The sequence below is a fragment of the Bubalus kerabau genome, chromosome 17 (assembly GCF_029407905.1).
Source record: "Bubalus kerabau isolate K-KA32 ecotype Philippines breed swamp buffalo chromosome 17, PCC_UOA_SB_1v2, whole genome shotgun sequence".
NCBI classification, from domain to species: Eukaryota; Metazoa; Chordata; class Mammalia; order Artiodactyla; family Bovidae; genus Bubalus; species Bubalus kerabau.
Window position 1 is genome coordinate 61004950 of NC_073640.1, and position 19069 is coordinate 61024018.

General features: G+C 51.1%; 2 protein-coding genes across 2 annotated transcripts in view; one reads left to right on the forward strand and one right to left on the reverse strand.

Moving 5' to 3' along the window:
- Nucleotides 1-14918, reverse strand: part of LOC129631735 (sialic acid-binding Ig-like lectin 6) — a 53239-nt gene extending 38321 nt beyond the window's left edge. The window contains exons 1-3 of the transcript XR_008704163.1: nucleotides 14781-14918; nucleotides 13656-13738; nucleotides 12981-13060 (exon numbers count right to left, since the gene is read on the reverse strand). The gene's annotated coding sequence lies outside the window, so the exon portion shown is untranslated. The remainder of the gene's footprint in view (nucleotides 1-12980; nucleotides 13061-13655; nucleotides 13739-14780) is intronic.
- Nucleotides 12760-18834, forward strand: LOC129631740 (cytoplasmic tRNA 2-thiolation protein 1-like). The gene is made up of 3 exons (XM_055552974.1): nucleotides 12760-13032; nucleotides 14403-14947; nucleotides 16652-18834. Exons 1-3 carry the CDS (start codon nucleotides 12917-12919, stop codon nucleotides 17185-17187), a joined length of 1197 nt encoding a protein of 398 aa, XP_055408949.1. The 5' UTR covers nucleotides 12760-12916; the 3' UTR covers nucleotides 17188-18834.
- Nucleotides 18835-19069: the final 235 nt, after the last annotated feature.

The following is a 19069-nucleotide window of genomic DNA, read 5'->3' on the forward strand; positions in this document are numbered from 1 at the left end:
CCTAGTTTTTTGTATTTTTTTAAGGAATCTCCATACTGTCTTCCATAATGGCTGTATCAATTTACATTCTGGCAGGTGGATTCTTTATCACTGAGCCACCTGGGAAGCCCTCAGGTTCCTTACTTGATTCTATATCAATCAAGCAAGATATTTATCTGCCCCTGGTTTTCAAAAGAAGATGACAGTAGCGCTACCCCTCAAGTCCTTGTGAGAAATAAACAGGTGAACAAGCATTAAGCACTTCAACTGTGTGGAAAGAACCAGAGCATGGTCAATTTGAGTGGGGCCCTGTGTGACCAAATGAATGGCAATGAAAGGATGGGGATTAGGGATGGCAGAGAGAAGCCAGTAAAATAAAGCCTCCTTTAACAAGAAACTAGGTGGGATGGTTGAGGGGATTCTTTCCAGGCTCCAGATACCCCTCAGCCTGGGGGCTTCTGGAACTAAGGGGCCGATGTCCATGGTGAGGACGATGTAGAGGGGCCACAGTTCCTTGGAGAGCAGCCTGTATCCTGGCGAGTTGGCAGCATCTTGCTGCCACTTCCGGTGGATCTGGGCCAGAAGGCCAGGACTGGAGGGACTGAGGGGGCAGCCATGCGAGCTGAGGGCTTGGGAACAGGCCCAGGACTGGCCACCCCTGCCCCACCCACTGACTCATCTCTGGGAGCTCTGCTTGCAGCTGGGGTCCTGCCCCTCCTCCAGCATGTGGTAACAGCCAAAGAGCAGATGAAGCCATAAGAGGACCATCCCGCTGAGTTGCAGCCTTACAGAGGAGAGGACGTGAGGCCAGATGCCTGTCTCCTTTGATAGGGTCCCCATCCACACCCGGCCCCTCAGGCCAGAGTGGCTTGTGTCTCCCGCAATCCAACACAGTTCACATTTTCACTCAGTCTTGGGCACCCCGTGGCCCCCGCACCACAGAGGGGCCTGCTGCCCCGAGCGAGGCTCCCCACAGCAGCGCCCCCTACCTGGCAGTGATGTCACTGTCTTCCTGATTCCCGCCCTAGCTGGTGTTGGGGAAGCCACTGATCCTCAGGTAGTGAATGGGGCGCAGGGCAAACACCCCTCCATGGTAGCCTTGGTAGGGCAGCCTACAGAGGCAGGGAGAGTTGGAAGCACAGGGCATTTCAGGCAATGGGCCCTGGCCCTTTGCTAGCCAGGAGCACAGGGTTTATTTCTGGGTTATCCATTCCCCACTCTCTCCCTTGGTAACCTCTCCCTGACTCCTAGGATGTCCCTGTGCCTGATCCTGGGGCAGCCCTACCCCTTGAGATGACCCCTCATGTAACCCTGGAAATCCCCTCCCTGAATCATCTGAAAGGCCCATCTTGTGACCCCATCAATGGTCCCTCCTGTTATAAGTTCTCCTCTGACCTCTGTTACAACTTCTCTGCCTACCACTTCATTAAATGCATCCTGATCCCCTCACTGATAACTAATCCCACTGTCATTTGATACCCACACCCAGGAGGAAGCTTCTCCCCATCTATAAGGCCTTTCCCCAGGCCTCTTCATCCTCTCCATCATCGGCCCCAGGGATCACGGCCTGGACTGTACAATGGGCAGGGCCTGGCCAAGAGTCCCCCCAACAGGAGGTCCCCTCCCTCCACCTACATGTCGTTGAACTTGTCGATGGCCATGGAACAGGGGCAGGGAAGATGTCGCAGATGCAGAGGTTGTGGTCATCCTCTGGGAGCAGGTTCACATTGTGGAAAAAGACACGGTCCCAGTCCTCCTCCTGCATGGCCTCCCAGAACCCCACATTGCACAGGTTGCCCCAGTTGAAGGCGGTGGTGTTCACCTGGGGTGGATGGAGATACTCACCACAGGTAGTGGTGTCCCTGCCACTTGCCAGGCCCATCCTCTCTCACCTTTCCAAGTGCCATTCTCCTGCCTGGAACCCCTTCTTATTCCCAGACTTGTCCAGGAAGGCTCAGTTCAAAGGTTACCCCCGCTAGGAAACTTTCCTTGGATCCCCACCCCCATCCTCGGCAGACTCAGCATCTTCAGTTTCTCAGCTCTCCCTTCTTGGCCATTTTCAGAGTTCTCAAGGATCATCACCTTCAAGGGGTCATCTGAGGGAGGCAGAGGTCAGGAGAGACTGGGGACCGTCTGTGTTTCTCTTTCTGCTCCTGCCAGACAAAGACTAGGTCTGATGCTCAGGATAAGATCTGCCATTCCTCCTTGTCCTCCTCGATCATCATCTTCTTCATCACCATCTTAACCATAACCATCATGACTTATCATTACCATGATATTCGTCATCACCATCACCACCATTATCTCTATCTTCATCATCTTCAACATCATTAGCAGTCCCCTAACCTCCATCATAACCATTACATCATCATCATGACCATCACCACCATCAAAACCACCACCACCACCATCATCATCATTATCACTGTCACTTATTAAGCACCTAGTATGTGCCAGGCACTGGCCTCATTGCTTTACACTCATTATCTCAATGAACCTTTGACTCATGAATGAGAAAACAGTAGCACAGAGCACAGATTCCCCGAATTTATACATAGTCATACTGAAGAACAGTGTGTTGAATGAATGGATATATGGATGGAGAGATGAAGACTGGTCCCAATCTCACGCCACACAAGTAGTAATGGGCAAGGCCAAGATTCAAACAGGCATCTAACAGACCTCAGACCCAGTGCTTTACTTTACCCCTTGGGTTGCTGCCCAATCCAACAAGCCTTGGTCTCCGAGACCCAGACTCAGTGGGATGAGCCCTTCCCTTAGTCAGCTACTCAAACAGAGCCCAGACTAAGCCATTCTAGACCAAACATATAGCCCTTGGTTTTGGTCTTCCCCAGTCCAAGTTCTTCTTGACTCCTCAATCCTACCCTCTGGATACTCTCTGGCCCAGACACTCTCAGCGCAGACACTGATGACTCCAGCCCCGACTCTTCAAGGCCAGGCTCAGACCCCTCTGCCCTCTTGCTCCTGTGCCCCCTCATTCCTGCTGCACCTGGTTCACCACGTAAATGGCACAGGGCAGCCGCTGGCACTGTAGGAAGGGGTGCAGGTCGGAGAGCAGCTGGGCCTGCCCAGAGTGGGGCACCACTACTGCCACGTGGGGTCGCGCCCAGCAGGGACCTATCCCAGAAACCCCCACTACTCAGGTGTGCTGGGTTAAATCACGTCTCCCCACAAATTCCCTGCCACCTGGAACTTCAGTACATGATCTTGTTTGGAAAGGGGGCTTTGCAGATGTCACTGGTTAAAATGCAGGAAGGCGCGGCTGCAGCAGTGGTGGTTCTGGTAGAGGAGTGCCCCCACCAGCAGCAACTGCGCCCCCAGAAATAGCAGCAGCATCCCCCTCTGCTGCACCATTCTGGGGAAGAAAGCAAAAGGGCATCCCTCCCATCTTGTAAACCCTTTACTTCGGCCCCGGGGGGCTCCATCCCTGTCTCCTGCTCCCATCTTTCCCCACCTGGCTCTGCACACTGCACAGAGGGAGAACGAGAGAAAGATTTGCTGAAGCCACTCAAGGTCACACCACCTGCTCTGCGGACCTGCCATGCACCCACCTCCAGCCTCATCACTCCTACCTTCTGGGCACACTGGACGCTGGCTTGGTGCTCCTCTGGCTAAGTGATTAATCTCTTTTGGGCTCGATGTCCTTGTCTGTAAAAAGGGGCTTACAGCTTGTTGTTCAAGGACCTGCAATGTGCATAAATCAAGGGGTTGGACTGGACTCAGCATTTTCCCAGGACACAGCCAGGTTCTCTCACATTTCCAGCATCCTGAAAGGAAGGGACCTACTCCACTCCTGCTCATACTGGGTGAGCCCTCTCCCCTCTGCCACCACAGGCACCAAGTAGCCCCTCGTGGCTTCCGTAGCCCCTGTTATCTTCCTCACCCATCATCTGATCATCATGGATTGTGATTGTCTGTGTCAGCTGCCCCCATCAGACGAGGGGCTTGCTAAGAGCAGGGTTCAGGACTGACTCAGTTCTAGGTGCCCAGCATTTCCACACACAGGAGGCCCCAAGAAGTGAATGAATGAGTGAATCAATGAATGAGATGCTATTCTCCACCTGATAAACTCCTGCTCATCTTTCATGTGCTCCGCATCCAGGGACTCTTCTCTAAGTCCCTCACTCCTGTCTACTCTTGTCAGGACCCTCCCAATCCCTGGCATCTCTGCTGCCACAGCTCTCGTCAGCAGACCTGGACTGATCCAAATCCACTCTCTCCCCCTCACCAGCCTGGGAGCCCTGGGAGGGTGGCCCTGGGCATGACTCATCTCTGGGCCTCAGCATCATCCATCGTCCTGGTCACTAAATGGGCGAGTATATTTTTAGATGAACTAGAAAATGATCTCAGTACAGAGGCATGCTCCAGACCAAATCTCAAAGGCGGGGCGAGACAGAATGTGATCAGGGAGAGAAAATCCTTCAACTTTGGAGCATTAAGGAAACAAGAATCCAATTTCTGTAGCAAAGTGGGTCAGGTATTTCTTGCAGCCTTTCAGCTGGAAAGGCAGCTTTTAAAGGAGCATTGTGGACTTTCCTGGTGGTACAGTGGGCAAGAATCCTCCTGCCAATGCAGGGAGAGGAACAGGTTCGATCCCTGCTCTGGGGAGATCCCACATGCTACAGAGGAATTAAAGCCCATGCACCAAAACTACTGAGCCTGTGCTCTACCCTGGAGCCACAAATACTGAAGCCTGTGCTCCACAAGAGAGGCCACTGCAATGAGAAGCCCCAGCATGACAACTAGAGAGCAGCACCCGCTCACTGCAACCAGAAAAAAGCCCGCTTGCAGCAACGGAAGACCCACTGTAGCCAAAAATAAATAAAGAAGCACTGTTTCAGAGAATACCACCCAGGCATTGAGTGGCACAGCTAGATTTAGACACCCCTCTTTTAAGCAAAATGAGAACTAAGACCCCACAGTTATGGTGGAAATACATCCCATTCACACACAGAAGAGATTCAACAGTCAAGAAGTATGTTAGTTACTCAGTCGTGTCTGACTCTTTGGGACCCCATGAACTGTAGCCCCCCAGGCTCCTCTGTCCATGGGATTCTCCAGGCAAGGATACTGGAGTGGGTTGCCATGCCCTTCTCCATCAATAGGCAAGAAACACTGCAGGAACTTCAGCTGGATTTGGTGCTGTCCTTCAGGGACCAAGACCAGTCTTTGAAATACCCTGGTAGAGTTGGCCCAGCAGCAATTTATGGATGCGTTTGCTGGGATGAAAACAGCAGGGCTCGTCATAATCCCTATCTCCTGGATGGGAATGCTGTGGGTGTGGACCACGCCTGAGTCATGTCACAGGGGCTGGTGTCCAGCTGCTCTGTGAACAGGAGGTGCCAACAAAGCCTTGATGGTGTTATTTCCTGTTCTAAGGCAGGGAGTCGGTGAGCTTGGAGGAGTGAAGAGTCTCAGGTGAGGTGCGTCCTCTGAGGAGCATGATACTTCATGCAGGAGTCAGATGCATAAGGTGGTTTCTAGGGAGCCACCAACAGAGCAACTGTGTTAGTTATACATCACATTGGTTACAGAGTGCAGATGCCCAGACTCACGTTCCCATCCTCCTCGTGCTGGGACGGGAAAGGCAGCTGCTATTCAAATGATTTGTCTCTCGAAAAATCCGGTAAAAATGACCCTTCAGATTCCACAGGATACATGGGAGGCATGTACTTTAGAGCCTGAGAGTTTTATAGATCTCAAGCGATTGTTTTCTTACTCCTGTTTTACAATTAATCTCTATTGTACCCACAGCATTTGTGATTTAGTGCCACACACTACTACTGCATTTGGGGTCCGTGAAGGCCAAAGTTTAACTATAAACAATTTTTCGAAAGAATTTGGCAGTATTAGCATGAATATAAGTATGGAAGCATAAAGCTGTGTTGTTGTTCCTTCTGCAGAAGATATCAAACTTTGACCTTGGACTTCTGGCCTCCAGCATTATGAAAAAATAAATTTCTGTTGTTTCATCTAAAAAAAGAAAAAGTGCACCTCCATTTCATTACTGATGAAAAGATCAATTTTATGTTTTGTTTCTCAAAGTCATGTAAGATTTCATGAAAAAATTCTGATGTCTTAAACTAGCAGCAATGCTCGTCCATGTTACACGCTTCAAATTAGGAAAGTAAACAACCATGTTTCACGAGTGACATGGTACAGCTTGCACTAATAATAATGTATTTTCATTAGCCAGCAGGGAATATGTGGAAAGCAGACCATTGAGAAACTCCCCTTTGCAAAGAAAATCTCACATTAGAAATATTAGTGTGTCTTAAGGATGAAAACCATGTTTCCACCCAGGGGTTGAATCTTCAACTCCTTCAGTGGAAGTTCAGAGACCTACCCACTGGACCTCCAGGAAATTCCCAGAGTATCTTTCTGGCTACATTTGTTAGGCTCAGAAGTCCATGCCCAATATCAGATTGTGCTTTTTGTTCTAAGGCCATCCCTAAACTTCCTGACTTCCAAGGAGGTAAGAAATGTCTTTGAGGATACAGAAGCTGTTCTAACAAGGCAGAAGTCTTCCAAGTGGGGCATGTACACAAAACTCCCTGTACGGTAAGGTGTACTATTCTACTCATCTTGGTGAAGGCGAAGCTTGGCTCATGTTGGGATGTTCTGTTTTCAGAACAACCAAAAGCATTTCAATTTAGTGAAGCTTATTAAAAGAAAATTAACTGGAATGTTTCCAGGGACAAAATTTTCAAGTTACACTGAATATAATATCCAGGTAACTGGTTAGAATTGGTGCACATTATTCATTAAGATAATTAAAACTTATCTGAGTGATGTAATGAAATAATTATTCCATGAACAGCCTACCCTCATGTCACCTTATAAGATGTATGGTTTCTACCAGTAAATAACATAAACATCTTCATGTTGAAAAATTTCAGGTGTCGACTTAAAATGAATGAGGTAGTGGTACAAAGCTTTTCAAAATTATTTGGGAGTCTCCCAAACAAAAGTGTTTTAAGATGACTGTAATATATGCCTATACCTAAAGGGCCTCCTGATGAAAGTTAAAGAGGAGAGTGAAAAAGTTGGCTTAAAGCTCAACATTCAGAAAACTAAGATCATGGCATCTAGTCCCATTACTTCATGGCAAATAGATGGGGAAACTGTGGAAACAGTGGCAGACTTAATTTTTTGGGGCTCCCAAATCACTGCAGATGGTAATTGCAGCCATGAGATTAAAAGATGCTTACTCCTTGGAAGGAAAGTTATGACCAAGACAGCATATTGAAAAGCAGAGACATTACTTTGTCAACAAAGGTCGGTCTAGTCAAGGCTGTGGTTTTTCCAGTGGTCATGTATGGATGTGAGAGTTGGGCTATAAAGAAAGCTGAGCAATGAAGAATTGATGCTTTTGAACTGTGGTGTTGGAGAAGACTCTTGAGAGTCCCTTGGACTGCAAGGAGATCCAACCAGTCCATCCTAAAGGAGATCAGTCCTGGGTGTTCATTGAAAGGACTGATGTTGAAGCTGAAACTCCAATACTTTGGCCACCTGATGTGAAGAGCTGACTTATTTGAAAAGACCCTGATGCTGGGAAAGATTGAGGGCAGGAGGAGAAGGGGACGACAGGATGAGATGGTTGGATGGCATCACTGACTCAATAGGCATGGGTTTGGGTGGACTCCGGGAGTTGGGTGGTGGACAGGAAGGTCTGGCGTGCTATGGTTCATGGGGTTGCAAAGAGTTGGACACAACTGAGCGACTGAACTGACTGAACACACACACATAACTCAGACTTCTTATATCTTAGCTAGTTTCAAGATTTATGAAAAGCTGTTTTGGCCATTTCCTAAATCACAAAGTGAAAGTTGCTCAGCAACCCCTTAGACTATACAGTTCATGGAATTCTCCAGGCCAGAATACTGGAATGGGTAACTGTTCCCTTGTCCTGGGGATCTTCCCAATCCAGGAATCAAACCCAGGTCTCCCGAGTTGCAAGTGGCTTCTTTACCAGCTGAGCCACAAGGGAAGCCCTCCTACATCATAAAATAGAGGCTAATGGGAAAAATTCATTTATTAGATCAGAAGTACACATATTAAGCTTCTTGGTCAAGGTCCCTTGCCCTGGGTAGTAGAGTGACTTTGCTATTTGCTGAGACTCACTTGCGGGTCTCTGCTATCCAGCATAATACAAGTCACAGATGGAATTTAAAATTTCCTACTAGCCACATTTATAAAGTAAAAATAAATGGGTACAATTAATTTTTAATATTACATTTAAAAAAGATTACCATTTCAACATGTAATAAAGATACAAAAATTTTTGTGAGATATTCCATGTTTTTTGCACATAAAGTATTCTAATCTGATATATTTTTACCTTTACAGCACAGCTCAATTCAAACTATACACAGTTCAAGTGCTCATTAGCCACGTGGCTGGTGGGTACCATTTTGAACAGCCACACCTTGGACCTCTGTACATAATCTGCATGTGCCTGGCAAAAACCTATATTCTCGCATCACTGGGTTTCATTTCAGTCACTGAGTGCAAGCTCGTGAGTGGTCATGTTCAACTTTTCCATAACTTTAATGCTGTCAATTAATTAATGAGAGATGCAGTAAAATGTCACTCACGGTTCTTCTGGAATGTGTCAATTTCTTCTTGTCCTCCTGTTAACTTTAGTTTTACTTCTTTTGGGATTATGTTGTTAGGTGTATCTGAGTTTAGAACTGTTTCATCATCCTGGTTATTCCTTTTTCATCTGTGATGACATTTATTACTAATAGTGCTTTTTGACTCAAAATGTTTTGTTTGGTGGCTCATGTGGCTAAAAGGTTTCTTGAGTTAAATCCCTAGTATATCTTTCCCCACCCTTTTGCTTTCACTTTCTGAGTCTTTATTCCTTAGAAGTGGGTCTCGTGAACATAGCATAACATCTTTCTTCTTAACTTTCCTTGTGCTACAGATAATTTTGCTTGTTCCTATTTTTTCTGCAGTAAAACATACTTAAAAGGATATTTCTTAACAATTACCCTCAATCTAAACCACCACTAAGCCTTTAGGTTTTATTGACTCTACATTCCACAATGGGAGTCCTGACATTAATCAAACACTTGCCTGGTGCTGGTCCATTTCATCCTCAAAGCCATCCTTTGGTTTCATAGAAAGGGATACTGAGGCTCAAAGTTATTCAGGTGTGGAAAGAGAGCATGAGTTTGAGTCCAGGTTTGTATGTGTTACTCCAAAGAAACATTGCCTGACTGAAGGTGTGTCTTGGGGGTACAATGGTGGTAGAGGTCAGGGAAGGCTTCCCCAAAGAGGTAACATCTGGGTAGGTCTTGAAGGATAAGTAGACATCTAAGCCCCATTCAAAGCTAGGGGAAAGGTATTCTGGGCAGAGAGGTGGAGCAACAGGAAGCTTGGTGTATGCAGTCATGCTATGCTATGCTAAGTCACTTCAGTCGTGTCTGACTCTGTGTGACCCCATAGACGGTAGCCCACCAGGCTCCCCCGTCCCTGGGATTCTCCAGGCAAGAACACTGGAGTGGGTTGCCATTTCCTTCTCCAATGCATGAAGTGAAAAGTGAAAGTGAAGTCGCTCAGTCGTATCTGACTGTTAGCGACCCCATGGACTGCAGCCTACCAGGCTCCTCCGTCCATGGGATTTTCCAGGCAAGAGTACTGGAGTGGGGTGCCATTGCCTTCTCTGGTATGCAGTCATAGAGTGTACCAAGTCGCTTCAGTCCTGTCTGACTCTGTGCAACCCTATGGACTGTAGCCTCCTCTGTCCATGGGATTCTCCAGGCTAGAATACTGGAGTGGGCTACTATGCCCTCCTCCAGGGGATCTTCCTGACCAGGGATCGATCCCGAATCTCGTGTCTCCTGCATTGGCAGGCGGGTTCTTTACCACTAGTGCCACCACGGTAAACGCAGCTAATTATCTAGAGTGCTTTCTGTGGCCCAAGAGCTGTTCTAAGCACTCAGCATGTATCTCTTCTCAATCTCAGCACTACTGACATTTTGGGCAAGCTAGTTCTTTGCCATGGAGGCTGACCTGTGTGTTAGAGATTTAGTAACATTGCTGGTCTCTGCCTACTGGATGCCAGTACCCCAACCCCAGTTGTGGGTCAAAATCATCCCAAGTTGAGAACCACTGCTCTACTCCTCTGAAGGCTGGACTATTTCATCCCCTACAGGTGAGGAAATGTAACTTAGCCACATTCACACAGCCAGATCCCAGGATCTGAACCAGGCTGCCCCCTTCCTTAACCACCACATTCCACAGCAGCAATTTCCTGCCTGAGCTCAGTGTTCCCTGGGGTGCAGATAAGAGGAGGAGGCAAGGAAGAGGAGGGAGGCCAGGAGCAGCTCAGGACAGGCCATGAATACCTTGCCTGCTCTGTCCCAGGCCTTCTGCATGGGGATGCTATGGACCCAGATGCAAACCCAACCAAACCCTTCTCTTGGAAAGTACCCAACCCAAAGAGACAGTGAAACGGAGACAGCCACAACCCAAGGTGACAGGGCCTCTGACAAAGCAAGGGACCAAGGACCATGGGAGCCCAGAGGTGGCTTGTTAAGCCAGGGCAGGGGAGGAGGGGTCCTGTGGGCTTCCTGGGGGAAGTATACCCACATGGCCATCTGGATGAGAAAGAGGAAGCAGGGTGTTAGGGGAGGAGGGGTGTGGGACAGAGAGTCTTCAGAAGAGACAGCGTGTGCAGACATCTGGCAGAAAAAGTTCTTCCTCTGGAAAATATGGGGGCCTGCCAGAGATGCAGGGTGAGAGGTGAGGCTGAGAAGTCATCAGGGGCCAGGTCACTAACACGAAGCTGAGGGACTCAGTCTTTACCCTGCAACGATGAGAAGCTGCAGCCATCCTCCAGAAGCCCCCTGACAGCAACTCAGTCTTTCCCTTCAGAAACAAAGTTAATGAGTACTGAGCAGCAGCCCCGGGAAGAGACATAAAAAACAGAACACTGCCCTCCGCTCTTTTCACAGCACTTAACGAAGCACCAGGCATGGTTTGGGGTGCTTTGAAAATATGAAATCATCTAGTTCCTCCAACAGCTGCTATTTTATCATCCCCACTGAATACAGGAAGCCCAGGAAGGTCAAGTCACTCACTCAAGGTCAAAGAAACTAAGCAAGGGGCATATGGAGTTACACTTGCAGGCCAGCTTTCACATCCACTTTCTTTTTTTCAATGGCATCCAGTGTAAGACAAACTTTTTAAACTAACTTCTCACTCAAAAGTATGTGAGTGGTGTTGGAGAACCACTAAAATACTTAAAGAAACTTTCAAAGCCGGAGACTAAAATCAACACAGGAACACCTGAAAGTGCATACTGATTTGGGAGCTGAAAACCAAAGCACAGCAGAATACCTCTTAAGTCAGGGCCCCTCAGCCTCAGCACTACTGTTATGTGGGGCCGGATGATTCTGCGTTGTGGAGACCATCCTGTGCAGCATGTTTACCGGCAACCCTGGCCTCTGCCTACCGGGTACTGGCCACACTCTGCTCCTTGCATCATAGTTGCAACAATTAAAAATGTCTCCAGACATCACCAAATGTTCTCTTGGGGATAAACTCACCCTCAACTGAGAACTGCCTTAGACTCTCTGTAGGTTGGTTGTCTAAGGTTTTGAAATGCCCAACTCAAGACTTCCTTTAAAAGAAAACTTAGACATGTTCCAGAAATGGGAGCCACGACCAGTTATGAGAATTAAGTGGAAAAAAAAAAAACCAGAAAAAAGGGTTTTTTCCCCCCCAGTAAACACTTGCCTACTAACTCATTTATTTTCACACACACTGTGACGCACGTACCATTATCATCATCCCCATTTTACTGACCAGGAACTTGAGATAGTGCGAGGGACATGCAGGGGATGAGTGTCTGGCACACTGCTGACTCCTTACTAAGTGTAGTCCCGCTCCCTTACCCCCACCCCATACCCTGGTCAGCAGCACCTGTCACCTCTGGACTCCTGCAGCCCCGGTCATCTGCCCCTCCACATCAAGATTTGCCATCCTTATCTCTCCAGCCAGGCCTGGTACGCCCAGAGGATAGTACCTGGCACACAGGAAGCCCTAGGAAATGATTGACAAATGAATGAACCCGATGACCACGCTTCAGTCAATAGGTTCAGACACTCAAACGTCCCCCATCCCTACCCTCTCAAGGGTCTCACAGGGATAGAGATAAGAAAATGTCAGACTATAACAGCCAGGAAAGGGGGCAGTTTGGGGACTGGAAAGAAGCTGAGGGCCTGGACCTTGGGTGCAGGGCTCCGGCTGATTCTTGGGAAGGTGCTCCGGCTTTTGATTTCGGGGACCCTCCGTCTCACGCGTCTCACCTGCCCTCCATCCGGAGCTCGACCTTCATCTCCAACAGACAGGAGGCGTGAGCAATGGGCCCTCACCAAGCGTGAGCGTAACTGCTCACCGCGTTCTTGACCTGAACCCGGTGCACGCGTGTAAGAACCGCAAACTGCTATATTTCTGCTCCGCATAAGCATAACACCTCCAGGCCGCACCGCGGCAGCCTGGGCCGGGCGCGCGCGCAAGAACCCAAACGGTAAACCCGAACCTCGGAATCGGTCCAGCGCCCTCGCTACCTCTCCCTTTCGCACCCCATCCCCATCATACCCTTCTCCGACGCCTCTCCACCCCCACCTCAAATTCCACCATGCTCCCACAAGAGCACAAAACTTGAAAAGCACCTATCTTTGGAATAAACCACACACGGCGCGCTACGCAGGGAAGCGCAAGAACCACAAGAACCACAGACCGTATCAACTCCTACGCAGGCGCAGGAGGGGCTCGCGCTGGACCGGAAGCAGGGAGCACTCTGGAAGCTGTGGGCGGAGCTAGAGACGTCGCCGCGAGGACCGCCGGGAGTTGTAGGCCCAGCTCGTCCGAAGGCAGTAGGCGCCAACAACTCAACCGCCTCATGGGTACCTGGGAGTTGTCGGCGGGCAGACCACAAAGCCTTCTGGAAGTCGTAGTTCTATTACCTGCTTCCGCGCTTTCTCGGAGCCTGGACCTTCCCGCGTGCGTTCTCTTCAGGTGAGTGCCTCCTCCCACCTTTGTAGCACTGCAGTGGAGGAGTTGACGGTCTTTATGGGGAGACAGCACTCCCCTCCATAAACCCCCAAAGCCTATCTCCCGGCGGCCCTCCAGGCAGGAGTGCCCTAAACAGCTGGCGTTCCTGATTTGAACTCTGCCGGCCGGGTCTGACTCCTTGTTCCCACCCACCCCCGCCCCAAGCTGGGTGCGGTGCGAGCGCACCCTCTTCAGTCCCGATTACAACCTAGAGTGGTCGGGGCGCGGGTAAAGTGGGGGATTAGGTGGCCGTGGAAATCTAGAGGCGGCGGCACACCCAGCTCAGGGTTCTGAAAAGACTTCCAGAGCAAAGAACCTCAAATCTACCATGCCCAAACCCCCCTCTCACAGTATTTCCCCATTCTTCCCCAACCCCCACCTCCTCTCTACTAAATGGTCCCACTACCTTCCAAGTGCTCAAGTCAAAACAAAACCTGAGGTCCTGAGTCCTGTTTCTTTCATCCACTGCCCTCCCCCAAGGCTTGTAAAAGTCCCATCTGCTCTGTCTCCGCAACAGATACAGAATCTGACCACTTCTTTCCAGTTCCACTGTCTCCACTCTGCTCCGAGCTACCGCTGTTGCTTACCTGGATCACTGCAGGAACCTCCTCACTGCCCATGTGGGTCCTTTCCACGCTCCACCCTCTATTCACACGCAGGCCAAGGAATCCTGTTAAAATAAAAATTAGATTCTGTCACTATAAAGCTTAAAACCGTCCAACCGTTCCTATTTCTCTCAGAATAAAGTCCAAGCTCCTTACCCTGCCAACCTCCAAGGCCCCGGAGCCTTTCCCGCCTTCGACCACAACGCACTTGAACACAGACAGGACCTGCCCTTTCATGTCCTGTGCATTTGCTGTTAACTCTTATCAGGAAAATCCTTCCCACTGATCTAATGCCTGACTCCTTCTGGCCTTAGTTCAGAGGGTCAGATCAGATCAGTCGCTCAGTCATGTCCGACTCTTTGCGACCCCATGAATCGCAGCCCTCATATTATTACTTTTCATATCTGGAAAGTATCTTGAGTCGGCTCTTCCACTAGAATTTAGTGCCTGCAACCTTTCCTTTTTGCTCATTGCTGTGTCCCCAATTCCTAGAGAACGTTGGGCACCTTGAAGGTACTAAGTGGATATTTGCTGAATGAAAGAATGAATGAGTGATTGAAAGGCCAAGATGAGACTTGAAGGTGCCAGGCTTGCACAGTGCTGCGGGAAAGAGTGTTACAGACAATGGGTTTACTCTGGGCACCATCTGGGCAGCCTCCCGGGAGGCAAGCAATGACCCCCGCAATCTGGAATCCACATGTAATCCGCCTCCCCTCTCCACCCATCCAGGAGAAGCCGACCCCTCCCGCCTCTCCAGGACCCCACGATGCCCGCCCCGCAGTGCGCCTCTTGCCACAAGGCGCGCGCCGCCCTCCGCCGTCCGCGCTCGGGCCAGGTGCTGTGCGGCGCCTGCTTCTGCGCTGCCTTCGAGGCCGAGGTGCTGCACACAGTGGTCGCGGGCCGCCTGCTGCCCCCTGGCGCCGCGGTGGCCGTGGGCGCCTCGGGCGGCAAGGACTCCACGGTGCTGGCGCACGTGCTGCGCGAGCTGGCCCCGCGCCTGGGCATCTCGCTGCACCTCGTGGCGGTGGACGAGGGCATCGGCGGCTACCGGGACGCGGCGCTGGCGGCTGTGAGGCGGCAGGCGGCGCGCTGGGAGCTCCCGCTCACCGTCGTGGCCTACGCGGACCTCTTCGGGGGCTGGACGATGGACGCCGTGGCCCGCAGCACGGCTGGCTCCGGCCGTAGCCGCGCCTGTTGCACCTTCTGCGGGGTGCTGCGGCGCCGCGCGCTGGAGGAAGGGGCGCGCCTCGTGGGAGCCACGCACGTCGTGACCGGTGAGCGCAGGCGCGGCCGAGGGGGGGGGGGGCGTGGTGGGAGGGGCGCATGCGCAGGATAGGGCACCGTAAGGGCGCTGGAGTGCGTGCCCAAGTGGTAAAATGGAGGCTTCGTGTGTCTTAATTGGAGAATCTAAATAGCAAGAAGGGGATATGCACGCTCACTGAAGGTTCATGGGCATACTGTGTGCACATCTTTACAAGCTTTTGAGTCACTGCCATTATCTGGTAACATTCATGGATCCCAAGTCACTTCAGTCGTCTCTCTTTGCAACCCTATGGACTGTAGCCCACAACAGCCAGGCTCCTTGGTGCATGGGATTCTCCAGGCAACAATACTGGAGTGGGTTGCTATGCCCTCTTCCAGGGGATCTCCCCAACCCAGGGATAGAACCTGCGTCTCCTGTGGCTTCTGCATTGCAGGCAGATGCTTCACCGCTGAGCCACGGGGGCTCACATGCTGGCAAATAGAGGGGTGGAAGAGTACTCTCTGGGGCTAGGGCTGTGGTTTTCTGCAGTTTTTTTTAATGACATTCTCTGTGTCCCTTTTCATAAAAGGAGGGGCATGGCGGGATATCGCCCATCAAAAGCCATCTATAGTCTGAAACGCAACTGTGTCTTTTAACTCCTTTTGTCTTTCATTCTCTCTCTGCTAACTTTTTCTCTGTCCCAGTCATTACTTCAACAAATAATTATTGACCATTTATTTTGTACCACATGCAGGCTATGTACTGGAGAACAAACTACCTAACCTCAGTTTCCTCTCCTATACAACAGGGCTATTAATATTATTCAGATCCTAGACTTCCTGGGACTTAGATGAATTATGTATGAAACACTCAGACGAGAGACTGAGAAACAGTAAACCTATAAACATTTGCTGCTATGATGATGCACAAGCCAGTATCTGATCCTGTCCGTTTCTCACATACATAATTACAACCTGTAAGTGCAGCTAAGGCAAGTGATGCAGGAAGACCTAGTGAAGGGAGAAAGGAAGAGTTTCTTGAGTAATCAGAGGCCTGAAGGCTGAGTGGGTCCTTAGATGAAGGGCCAAAAGGGGATTGGGAGAGATTCTGAGCAGAGGAAACAGCCAAGGCCCTCAGGAGGGACAGTATGGTCGGGTTGAGAAGCCCTAAGACCCATTTTTACTATAGACTCAAGTATGAGCATTCCATAGACAGAAGTGCCTGGAGGGCTCCATGGGGTCGCAAAGAGTCGGACACGACTTTCACACACACAAACAAAAATAAGATGACAAGTTGCAGAATAAATTGAGCTTCAGTTTTACGGTGACTGTTGTGTAAATGTGCACTTACTTCCTCCTGGTCTTCTAAACACCATGATCTGCATTCCCAGAGGCACTTGTGTCAACAGCCCACTTGAGAGTCTCCATCAAAGGCCATTTGGACGTCTATGCAGTCTGAAGTACACTTTTCACTGAGATTGAAATGAGATTTGTTACGTAAAGCACTTTTACTCGATACATGAAAGGGCGCCTAGCACGGGGCCTGGTCTGCGATAAGTGGGGGGTAAGTGAGGCACCCCGGGTTGCTCCACGGGAGCCTGGGTGTGTCGCCCTCTCGTTTGTCGCCGGGTCCCCCAGAAGCCTCCTGCAGGCTGCCCCGCGGTGCCCCGGGGTCTCCTCCCGCGGCCCCGCCGGCCCCGGCCCCCTCCTCACGGCTCCCGTCTTCCCTCCCTCAGGACACAACGCGGACGACATGGCGGAGACGGTGCTCATGAACTTCCTGCGGGGCGACGCGGGCCGGCTGGCGCGGGGCGGGGGCCTGGGCTCCCCGGGAGAGGGGGGCGCCCTGCCGCGCTGCCGCCCGCTGCAGCTGGCGTCGCAGAAGGAGGTGGTGCTGTACGCGCACTTCCGCCGCCTCGACTACTTCTCCGAGGAGTGCGTGTACGCGCCCGAGGCCTTCCGCGGCCACGCGCGCGACCTGCTCAAGATGCTGGAGGCGGCGCGGCCGTCGGCGGTGCTGGACCTGGTTCACTCGGCCGAGCGCCTGGCGCTGGCCCCGGCCGCGCGGCCCCCGCCGCCCGGCGCCTGCTCCCGCTGCGGGGCGCTGGCCAGCCGCGCGCTCTGCCAGGCCTGCGCGCTCCTGGACGGCCTGAACCGCGGCCGGCCCCGCCTGGCCATCGGCAAGGGCCGCCGGGGGCTGGACGAGGAGGGGCCGCCGCGGGAGCCGCAGCCGTCCCGACCGCCGACTTCCGAGCCGGTCCCCGACTTCTAGAGACTCCAGTTCCCCGCGGGGATCCGGCGCCGTGGGGGCGCGGGGCCGCCTATAAATGACAAGGAATGAACCCGAGTTACCTGAGCCCGGGCTTCGTGTGCAGCTGGGAGAGAGACGGAACCTGTTACCTGCGATCCTGCAGACGCTGGGGCTCTGGGCTCCTGGGACTGGGGGCTGGGGACTCCTGGGTTTCAGAGAGGGGAGCACTAAACGACCTTCCATTCCTGAGCGAGTGGGAATTAGGGGGCTGCTTGCCTGTACCTCTGTGGGGTTCTGGACGTGCTCAGATAGCCCTAACCCTTCTCGATCGCCTAGTGCCCGCCTGATGATCGTGTTTGCCTGTAGTGGGATAAGCACAACCACGCAGCTGGATGGACATGTCAGTTACAGCACTCATGGTGTTTCTGTGTGAGCGCTGCGTGTACTGCAGGCGCTGGGCCATCTCATTTCACCCGCACCACGATCTCATTGGCTGTATCCCGAGGCCCATAACTGGCCTGGGATCACCCCTCTGGAGCCCCACCTGGGGGCTCACACCCAGGTCCACCTGGGGCTCTTCAAGACGGTGGAATTAGTCCTTATCCCCACTACCACCTGAATCTCTGATGGATGAAGAGCAACTGGGGCGGCTCTCCAGACTTCAGATTCTAAAGGCAGAGCCGGGTAAGCTTGGGTCAGTGACTTAACCTCTCGGATCTTCCATTTGCTCCGCTGAAAATGGAATCAAGGCCTCCCACCAAAGCACTGTTGTGAATGTTTGATAAAGCGCTCAATAAATGTGTCCGACTTGGCTGTTCACACTAACGTTTGGCCACCAGGGGGCGCTCGATTTCGGGGTTGCTGCCCTGCCGATCCAGACGGGTGTGAGGCTCGGAGACTGCCTGCCTGCCTGACTCCTGAGGAGGCTTGGGGTCCTCAGTCCCACCTCCAAGCTTTGCTGGGCTGCTCCTTTGTTAGAAATGCCCTCCTTTCCCATCTTCCTGCTCACATCCTCCAGGAGCCTCCTGGAAGTGTCCCTGAATCTCTCCTCCCACCCTGCCCAGCCCAGGACATTGGGACTCCCTAACTCCAGCCGCTGGGTCTTGTTCTTACTGTGTGGCCATTCAGCCCTTTGGGGTCTTGTTCTCCCTAATTGAACTGAACTTTGGGGACAGAAACCAGATCTGTGTTTCTACTGGATAACACATCATTCTTTCCACATTTATGGAGCCCTTGATGTCTGCAAGGGCATTTCTAGACATCGGTGGGAGAGAAAATTTAAAAAAAAAAAAATTAAAACCATTTGGTTGCGGAGTTTACAATCTTGTGGGAGAGAAGTAATAGGCAAATATGTAATATGAAGTCATAATGATGGGTACTATGAATAGGAAACAAAACAACATAAGGAGTGAAGAGTCCTGTTTTAGTTTTGAGAGGCCAAGGCCTCTTTGAGAAGGTGACTTTTGAGCAAAGACTAAAATAAAGCAAACAAGGGACTTCCGTGGTGGTCCAGTGGATAATACTCAGCACTCCCAATGCAGAGGGCCTGGGTTCGATCTCTGGTCAGAGAACTAGATCCCACATATCACAAGGAAAGATCCCCTGTGCCCTAAGACTTGGTGCAGCCGAATAAATCTTTAAAACAGTGCCAAATAAAGCAAACAAGGTTTCCATCCTTAATGGAATAACACTTCCATTAAGACCAACTAGGAACACACACACACACACACACGCTATTTGAACACATCAAACAGCTACCAAAACAGCGAAGAGGCCAGAAAAAAGAGCAGCTCATTCAGCGGGAGGGGCCAGAAGACAGAGAAAGCAAGCAGAAAGCATAAGCTAAGCTGAGCTGAACTTTCAGTAGCAACACAGGGCTGGAGACAGAAAAGGAGTGTGGGCC

Excerpts from the sequence above, each read along its gene's own strand:
- LOC129631740 (XM_055552974.1), top strand. The coding sequence starts at position 12,917 with ATGGGTACCTGGGAGTTGTCGGCGGGCAGACCACAAAGCCTTCTGGAA. Across the intron at positions 13,033-14,402 it reads CCCGCGTGCGTTCTCTTCAG|GAGAAGCCGACCCCTCCCGC; the intron begins GTGAGTGCCTCC and ends CCACCCATCCAG. Across the intron at positions 14,948-16,651 it reads AGCCACGCACGTCGTGACCG|GACACAACGCGGACGACATG; the intron begins GTGAGCGCAGGC and ends TCCCTCCCTCAG.